The sequence below is a fragment of the Hemiscyllium ocellatum genome, chromosome 33, assembly GCF_020745735.1.
Source record: "Hemiscyllium ocellatum isolate sHemOce1 chromosome 33, sHemOce1.pat.X.cur, whole genome shotgun sequence".
Classification (NCBI taxonomy): Eukaryota; Metazoa; Chordata; class Chondrichthyes; order Orectolobiformes; family Hemiscylliidae; genus Hemiscyllium; species Hemiscyllium ocellatum.
The window spans coordinates 13,365,046-13,374,049 of NC_083433.1; the positions used below are offsets into that span (position 1 = coordinate 13,365,046).

The 9,004-nt window shown below is 57.1% G+C and overlaps 1 protein-coding gene across 1 annotated transcript; it reads right to left on the reverse strand.

Annotated features, from left to right (window-relative positions):
- On the reverse strand, positions 1-8,660 carry LOC132831216 (collagen alpha-1(II) chain-like). The gene is made up of 12 exons (XM_060849227.1): positions 8,535-8,660; positions 7,738-8,003; positions 6,247-6,532; positions 5,951-6,148; positions 5,154-5,419; positions 3,663-3,948; positions 3,367-3,564; positions 2,624-2,835; positions 2,269-2,521; positions 1,573-1,784; positions 1,191-1,470; positions 1-387 (listed from the first exon to the last, which is right to left on the reverse strand). Exons 1-12 carry the CDS (start codon positions 8,658-8,660, stop codon positions 1-3), a joined length of 2,970 nt encoding a protein of 989 aa, XP_060705210.1.
- Between the last annotated feature and the right edge of the window lie 344 nt (positions 8,661-9,004).

Sequence of the window (9,004 nt, forward strand, 5' to 3'; positions counted from 1 at the left end):
CTATGGCCAACTGGTCACTGGTGTTCTCGTTGGCCCAGTGTCACCAATGTCCCCTTTGGCCCACCGGTCATCGGTGTTTCCTTTTGGCCCACTGGTCACCAGTGTTACATATGACCCACTGGTCATCGGTGTTCCCTTTGGCCCACTGGTCACCGATGTCCCCTTTGGCCCACCGGTCACTGCCGTTCCCTTTGGCCCACTGGTCACCAGTGCTCCTTTTGTCCCATTGGTCACTGGTGTACTCTTTGACCCACTGGTCACTGGTGTTCCCATTGGCCCACTGGACATCGGTGTTCCCTTTGACCCACTGGTCATCAGTGTTCCTTTGGCCGATTGGTCACTGGTGTTCCCTTTGGGCCACTGGTCACTGGTTTTCCCATTGGACCACTGGATATCGGGGTTCCCTTTGACCCACTAGTCATCGGTGTTCTCTTTGACCCCCTGGTCCCCGGTGTTCCCTCTGGCCCATTGGTTTCCGGTGTTCCCTCAGGCCCACTGGTCACTGGTGTTCCCTTTGGCTCACTGGTCACCGATGTTACTTTGGCCCATTGGACACTGGTGTTCCCTTTGACCCACTGGTCACTGGTGTTCCCTTTGGCTCAATGGTCACCGATGTTACTTTGGCCCACTGGTCACCGGTGTTCCCAATGGCCCACTGGTCCCCGGTGTACCCCTTGGCCCACTGGTCACCGGTGTTCTCTTTGGCCTACTGGTCACTGATGTTCCCTTTGACCCACTGGTCACTGGTGTTCATTTGGCCCATTGGTCACTGGTGTTCCCTTTGGGCCACTGGTCACTGGTGTTCCCTTTGACCCTCTGGTCACTGGTGTTCCCATTGGACCACTGGATGTCGGGGTTCCCTTTGACCCACTAGTCATCGGTGTTCTCTTTGACCCACTGGTCTCCGGTGTTCCCTCAGGCCCACTGGTCACTGGTGTTCCCTTTGGCTCACTGGAAACCAATGTTACTTTGGCCCACTGGACACTGGTGTTCCTTTTGACCCACTGGTCACCGGTGTTCCCAATGGCCCACTGGTCCCCGGTGTTCCCTTTGGCCTGCTGGTCACCGGTGTTCCCTTTGGCCCACTGGTCACTGGTGTTCCCTTTGACCCACTGGTCACTGGTGTTCCCTTTGGCCCACTGGTCCCCGGTGTTCCCTCTGGCCCACTGGTCGCCGGTGTCCCCCTTTACCCACTGGTAATCGCTGTTCCCTTTGACCCAATGGTCATCGGAGTTCTCTCTGACCCACAGGTCACCGATGTCCCCTTTGGCCCATCGGTCACTGGTGTTCCCTTTGGCCCATTGGTCATCGGGGTTCCCTTTGGCCCACTGGTCACTGGTGTTCCCTTTGGCCCAATGGGCGCCAGTGCTCCTTTTGGCCCACTGGTCACCGGTGTTACATATGACCCACTGGTCACCGGTGTTCCCTTTGACCCACTGGTCGTCGGTGTTCCCTTTGGACCACTGGTCACTGGTTTTACTTTTGACCCACTGGTCATCGGTGTTCCCTGTGGACCACTGGTCACTGGTGTTCCTTTTGGCCCACTGGCCACCGATGTCCCCTTTGGCCCACCGGTCACTGGTGTTCCCTATGGCCCATTGGTCACTGGTGTTCCCTTTGGCCCACTGGTCCCCGGTGCTCCCTCTGGCCCACTCATCGCCGGTGTGCCCATTGGCCCACTGGGCCACGGTGTTCGCTTTGGCCCACTGGTCATCAGAGTTCTCTTTGACCCACTGGTCACCCGTGTTCCCATTGGCCCATTGGATATCGGTGTTCCCTTTGACCTACTGGTCATCAGTGTTCCTTTAGCCCATTGGTCACCGGTGTTCCCTTTGGCCCACAGGCCACTGGTGAACCCTTTGGCCCACTGGTCCCCAGTGTCTCTTTTGGCCCACCGGTCACTGGTGTTCCCTTTGGCTCACTGGAAACCAATGTTACTTTGGCCCACTGGACACTGGTGTTCCTTTTGACCCACTGGTCACCGGTGTTCCCAATGGCCCACTGGTCCCCGGTGTTCCCTTTGGCCTGCTGGTCACCGGTGTTCCCTTTGGCCCACTGGTCACTGGTGTTCCCTTTGACCCACTGGTCACTGGTGTTCCCTTTGGCCCACTGGTCCCCGGTGTTCCCTCTGGCCCACTGGTCGCCGGTGTCCCCCTTGGCCCACTGGTCATCGGTGTTCCCTTTGCCCCACTGGGCCGCGGTGTTCACTTTGGCCCACTGGTCACCAGTTTCCCCTTTGACCCACTGGTAATCGGTGTTCCCTTTGACCCAATGGTCATCGGAGTTCTCTTTGACCCACAGGTCACCGATGTCCCCTTTGGCCCATCGGTCACTGGTGTTCCCTTTGGCCCATTGGTCATCGGGGTTCCCTTTGGCCCACTGGTCACTGGTGTTCCCTTTGGCCCAATGGGCGCCAGTGCTCCTTTTGGCCCACTGGTCACCGGTGTTACATATGACCCACTGGTCACCGGTGTTCCCTTTGACCCACTGGTCGTCGGTGTTCCCTTTGGACCACTGGTCACTGGTTTTACTTTTGACCCACTGGTCATCGGTGTTCCCTGTGGACCACTGGTCACTGGTGTTCCTTTTGGCCCACTGGCCACCGATGTCCCCTTTGGCCCACCGGTCACTGGTGTTCCCTATGGCCCATTGGTCACTGGTGTTCCCTTTGGCCCACTGGTCCCCGGTGCTCCCTCTGGCCCACTCATCGCCGGTGTGCCCATTGGCCCACTGGGCCACGGTGTTCGCTTTGGCCCACTGGTCATCAGAGTTCTCTTTGACCCACTGGTCACCCGTGTTCCCATTGGCCCATTGGATATCGGTGTTCCCTTTGACCTACTGGTCATCAGTGTTCCTTTAGCCCATTGGTCACCGGTGTTCCCTTTGGCCCACAGGCCACTGGTGAACCCTTTGGCCCACTGGTCCCCAGTGTCTCTTTTGGCCCACCGGTCACTGGTGTTCCCTTTGGCCCACTGGTCACTGGTGTTCCCTTTGGATCACTGGTCACCAGTGTTCCTTTTGGCCCACTCGTCACCGGTGTTACGTCTGACCCACTGGTCATTGGTGTTCCCTTTGACCCACTGGTCACCGGTGTCCCCTTTTGCCCTCTGGTCACCAGTGATCCCATTGGCCCACTGGTCACCGATTTTACGTCTGACCCACTGGTCATTGGTGTTCCCTTTGACCCACTAGTCATTGGTGTTCTCTTTGATCTCCTGGTCACCGGTGTTCTCTATGGCCCACTGGCCCTCGGTGTTCCCTCTGGCCCATTGGTTTCCGGTGTTCCCTCAGGCCCACTGGTCACTGGTGATCCCTTTGGCTCATTGGTCACCGATGTTACTTTGGCCCACTGGTCCCCGGTTTTACCTCAGGCCCACTGGTCACTGGTGTTCCCTTTGGCCCAATGGTCACTGGTGTTACTTTTGGCCCACTGATCACTGGTATTACGTCTGACCCACTGGTCATTGGTATTCCCTTTGACCCACTGGTCATCGGTGTTCCTTTGGCCCAATGGTCACTGGTGTTCCCTTTGGCCCACTGGGCACCAGTGCTCCTTTTGGCCCACTGGTCACCGGTGTTACATATGACCCACTGGTCATCGGTGTTCCCTTTGACCCACTGGTCACCGGTGTTCCCTTTGGCCCACTGGTCACTTGTTTTACTTTTGACCCACTGGTCATCAGTGTTCCCTTTGACCCAATGGTCATTGGTGTTCCCTTTGACCCAATGGTCACTAGTGTTCCCATTGGCCCACTGGTCACTGCCGTTCCCTTTGGCCCACTGGTCACCAGTGCTCCTTTTGTCCCATTGGTCACTGGTGTACTCTTTGACCCACTGGTCACTGTTGTTCCCATTGGCCCACTGGACATCGGTGTTCCCTTTGACCCACTGGTCATCAGTGTTCCTTTGGCCGATTGGTCACTGGTGTTCCCTTTGGGCCACTGGTCACTGGTTTTCCCATTGGACCACTGGATATCGGGGTTCCCTTTGACCCACTAGTCATCGGTGTTCTCTTTGACCCCCTGGTCCCCGGTGTTCCCTCTGGCCCATTGGTTTCCGGTGTTCCCTCAGGCCCACTGGTCACTGGTGTTCCCTTTGGCTCACTGGTCACCGATGTTACTTTGGCCCATTGGACACTGGTGTTCCCTTTGACCCACTGGTCACTGGTGTTCCCTTTGGCTCAATGGTCACCGATGTTACTTTGGCCCACTGGTCACCGGTGTTCCCAATGGCCCACTGGTCCCCGGTGTACCCCTTGGCCCACTGGTCACCGGTGTTCTCTTTGGCCTACTGGTCACTGATGTTCCCTTTGACCCACTGGTCACTGGTGTTCATTTGGCCCATTGGTCACTGGTGTTCCCTTTGGGCCACTGGTCACTGGTGTTCCCTTTGACCCTCTGGTCACTGGTGTTCCCATTGGACCACTGGATGTCGGGGTTCCCTTTGACCCACTAGTCATCGGTGTTCTCTTTGACCCCCTGGTCTCCGGTGTTCCCTCAGGCCCACTGGTCACTGGTGTTCCCTTTGGCTCACTGGTCACCAATGTTACTTTGGCCCACTGGACACTGGTGTTCCTTTTGACCCACTGGTCACCGGTGTTCCCAATGGCCCACTGGTCCCCGGTGTTCCCTTTGGCCTGCTGGTCACCGGTGTTCCCTTTGGCCCACTGGTCACTGGTGTTCCCTTTGACCCACTGGTCACCGGTGTTCCCTTTGGCCCACTGGTCCCCGGTGTTCCCTCTGGCCCACTGGTCGCCGGTGTCCCCCTTGGCCCACTGGTCATCGGTGTTCCCTTTGCCCCACTGGGCCACGGTGTTCACTTTGGCCCACTGGTCACCAGTTTCCCCTTTGACCCACTGGTAATCGGTGTTCCCTTTGACCCAATGGTCATCGGAGTTCTCTTTGACCCACAGGTCACCGATGTCCCCTTTGGCCCATCGGTCACTGGTGTTCCCTTTGGCCCATTGGTCATCGGGGTTCCCTTTGGCCCACTGGTCACTGGTGTTCCCTTTGGCCCAATGGGCGCCAGTGCTCCTTTTGGCCCACTGGTCACCGGTGTTACATATGACCCACTGGTCACCGGTGTTCCCTTTGACCCACTGGTCGTCGGTGTTCCCTTTGGCCCACTGGTCACTGGTTTTACTTTTGACCCACTGGTCATCGGTGTTCCCATTGGACCACTGGTTACTGGTGTTCCTTTTGGCCCACTGGTCACCGATGTCCCCTTTGGCCCACCGGTCACTGGTGTTCCCTATGGCCCATTGGTCACTGGTGTTCCCTTTGGCCCACTCATCGCCGGTGTGCCCATTGGCCCACTGGGCCACGGTGTTCGCTTTGGCCCACTGGTCATCAGAGTTCTCTTTGACCCACTGGTCACCCGTGTTCCCATTGGCCCATTGGATATCGGTGTTCCCTTTGACCTACTGGTCATCAGTGTTCCTTTAGCCCATTGGTCACCGGTGTTCCCTTTGGCCCACAGGTCACTGGTGAACCCTTTGGCCCACTGGTCCCCAGTGTCTCTTTTGGCCCACCGGTCACTGGTGTTCCCTTTGGCCCACTGGTCACTGGTGTTCCCTTTGGATCATTGGTCACCAGTGTTCCTTTTGGCCCACTCGTCACCGGTGTTACGTCTGACCCACTGGTCATTGGTGTTCCCTTTGACCCACTGGTCACCGGTGTCCCCTTTTGCCCTCTGGTCACCAGTGATCCCATTGGCCCACTGGTCACCGATTTTACGTCTGACCCACTGGTCATTGGTGTTCCCTTTGACCCACTAGTCATTGGTGTTCTCTTTGATCTCCTGGTCACCGGTGTTCTCTTTGGCCCACTGGCCCTCGGTGTTCCCTCTGGCCCATTGGTTTCCGGTGTTCCCTCAGGCCCACTGGTCACTGGTGATCCCTTTGGCTCATTGGTCACCGATGTTACTTTGGCCCACTGGTCCCCGGTTTTACCTCAGGCCCACTGGTCACTGGTGTTCCCTTTGGCCCAATGGTCACTGGTGTTACTTTTGGCCCACTGATCACTGGTATTACGTCTGACCCACTGGTCATTGGTATTCCCTTTGACCCACTGGTCATCGGTGTTCCTTTGGCCCAATGGTCACTGGTGTTCCCTTTGGCCCACTGGGCACCAGTGCTCCTTTTGGCCCACTGGTCACCGGTGTTACATATGACCCACTGGTCATCGGTGTTCCCTTTGACCCACTGGTCACCGGTGTTCCCTTTGGCCCACTGGTCACATGTTTTACTTTTGACCCACTGGTCATCAGTGTTCCCTTTGACCCAATGGTCATTGGTGTTCCCTTTGACCCAATGGTCACTAGTGTTCCCATTGGCCCACTGGTCACTGCCGTTCCCTTTGGCCCACTGGTCACCAGTGCTCCTTTTGTCCCATTGGTCACTGGTGTACTCTTTGACCCACTGGTCACTGTTGTTCCCATTGGCCCACTGGACATCGGTGTTCCCTTTGACCCACTGGTCATCAGTGTTCCTTTGGCCGATTGGTCACTGGTGTTCCCTTTGGGCCACTGGTCACTGGTTTTCCCATTGGACCACTGGATATCGGGGTTCCCTTTGACCCACTAGTCATCGGTGTTCTCTTTGACCCCCTGGTCCCCGGTGTTCCCTCTGGCCCATTGGTTTCCGGTGTTCCCTCAGGCCCACTGGTCACTGGTGTTCCCTTTGGCTCACTGGTCACCGATGTTACTTTGGCCCATTGGACACTGGTGTTCCCTTTGACCCACTGGTCACTGGTGTTCCCTTTGGCTCAATGGTCACCGATGTTACTTTGGCCCACTGGTCACCGGTGTTCCCAATGGCCCACTGGTCCCCGGTGTACCCCTTGGCCCACTGGTCACCGGTGTTCTCTTTGGCCTACTGGTCACTGATGTTCCCTTTGACCCACTGGTCACTGGTGTTCATTTGGCCCATTGGTCACTGGTGTTCCCTTTGGGCCACTGGTCACTGGTGTTCCCTTTGACCCTCTGGTCACTGGTGTTCCCATTGGACCACTGGATGTCGGGGTTCCCTTTGACCCACTAGTCATCGGTGTTCTCTTTGACCCCCTGGTCTCCGGTGTTCCCTCAGGCCCACTGGTCACTGGTGTTCCCTTTGGCTCACTGGTCACCAATGTTACTTTGGCCCACTGGACACTGGTGTTCCTTTTGACCCACTGGTCACCGGTGTTCCCAATGGCCCACTGGTCCCCGGTGTTCCCTTTGGCCTGCTGGTCACCGGTGTTCCCTTTGGCCCACTGGTCACTGGTGTTCCCTTTGACCCACTGGTCACCGGTGTTCCCTTTGGCCCACTGGTCCCCGGTGTTCCCTCTGGCCCACTGGTCGCCGGTGTCCCCCTTGGCCCACTGGTCATCGGTGTTCCCTTTGCCCCACTGGGCCACGGTGTTCACTTTGGCCCACTGGTCACCAGTTTCCCCTTTGACCCACTGGTAATCGGTGTTCCCTTTGACCCAATGGTCATCGGAGTTCTCTTTGACCCACAGGTCACCGATGTCCCCTTTGGCCCATCGGTCACTGGTGTTCCCTTTGGCCCATTGGTCATCGGGGTTCCCTTTGGCCCACTGGTCACTGGTGTTCCCTTTGGCCCAATGGGCGCCAGTGCTCCTTTTGGCCCACTGGTCACCGGTGTTACATATGACCCACTGGTCACCGGTGTTCCCTTTGACCCACTGGTCGTCGGTGTTCCCTTTGGCCCACTGGTCACTGGTTTTACTTTTGACCCACTGGTCATCGGTGTTCCCATTGGACCACTGGTTACTGGTGTTCCTTTTGGCCCACTGGTCACCGATGTCCCCTTTGGCCCACCGGTCACTGGTGTTCCCTATGGCCCATTGGTCACTGGTGTTCCCTTTGGCCCACTCATCGCCGGTGTGCCCATTGGCCCACTGGGCCACGGTGTTCGCTTTGGCCCACTGGTCATCAGAGTTCTCTTTGACCCACTGGTCACCCGTGTTCCCATTGGCCCATTGGATATCGGTGTTCCCTTTGACCTACTGGTCATCAGTGTTCCTTTAGCCCATTGGTCACCGGTGTTCCCTTTGGCCCACAGGTCACTGGTGAACCCTTTGGCCCACTGGTCCCCAGTGTCTCTTTTGGCCCACCGGTCACTGGTGTTCCCTTTGGCCCACTGGTCACTGGTGTTCCCTTTGGATCATTGGTCACCAGTGTTCCTTTTGGCCCACTCGTCACCGGTGTTACGTCTGACCCACTGGTCATTGGTGTTCCCTTTGACCCACTGGTCACCGGTGTCCCCTTTTGCCCTCTGGTCACCAGTGATCCCATTGGCCCACTGGTCACCGATTTTACGTCTGACCCACTGGTCATTGGTGTTCCCCTTGACCCACTAGTCATTGGTGTTCTCTTTGACCTCCTGGTCACCGGTGTTCTCTTTGGCCCACTGGCCCTCGGTGTTCCCTCTGGCCCATTGGTTTCCGGTGTTCCCTCAGGCCCACTGGTCACTGGTGATCCCTTTGGCTCATTGATCACCGATGTTACTTTGGCCCACTGGTCCCCGGTTTTACCTCAGGCCCACTGGTCACTGGTGTTCCCTTTGGCCCAATGGTCACTGGTGTTACTTTTGGCCCACTGATCACTGGTATTACGTCTGACCCACTGGTCATTGGTATTCCCTTTGACCCACTGGTCATCGGTGTTCCTTTGGCCCAATGGTCACTGGTGTTCCCTTTGGCCCACTGGGCACCAGTGCTCCTTTTGGCCCACTGGTCACCGGTGTTACATATGACCCACTGGTCATCGGTGTTCCCTTTGACCCACTGGTCACCGGTGTTCCCTTTGGCCCACTGGTCACTTGCTTTACTTTTGACCCACTGGTCATCGGTGTTCCCTTTGACCCAATGGTCATTGGTGTTCCCTTTGACCCAATGGTCACTAGTGTTCCCATTGGCCCACTGGTCACTGGTGTTCTCTTTGGCCCATGGTCACCAATGTCCCCTTTGGCCCACTGGTCACTGGTGTTCCCTTTGGCCCACTG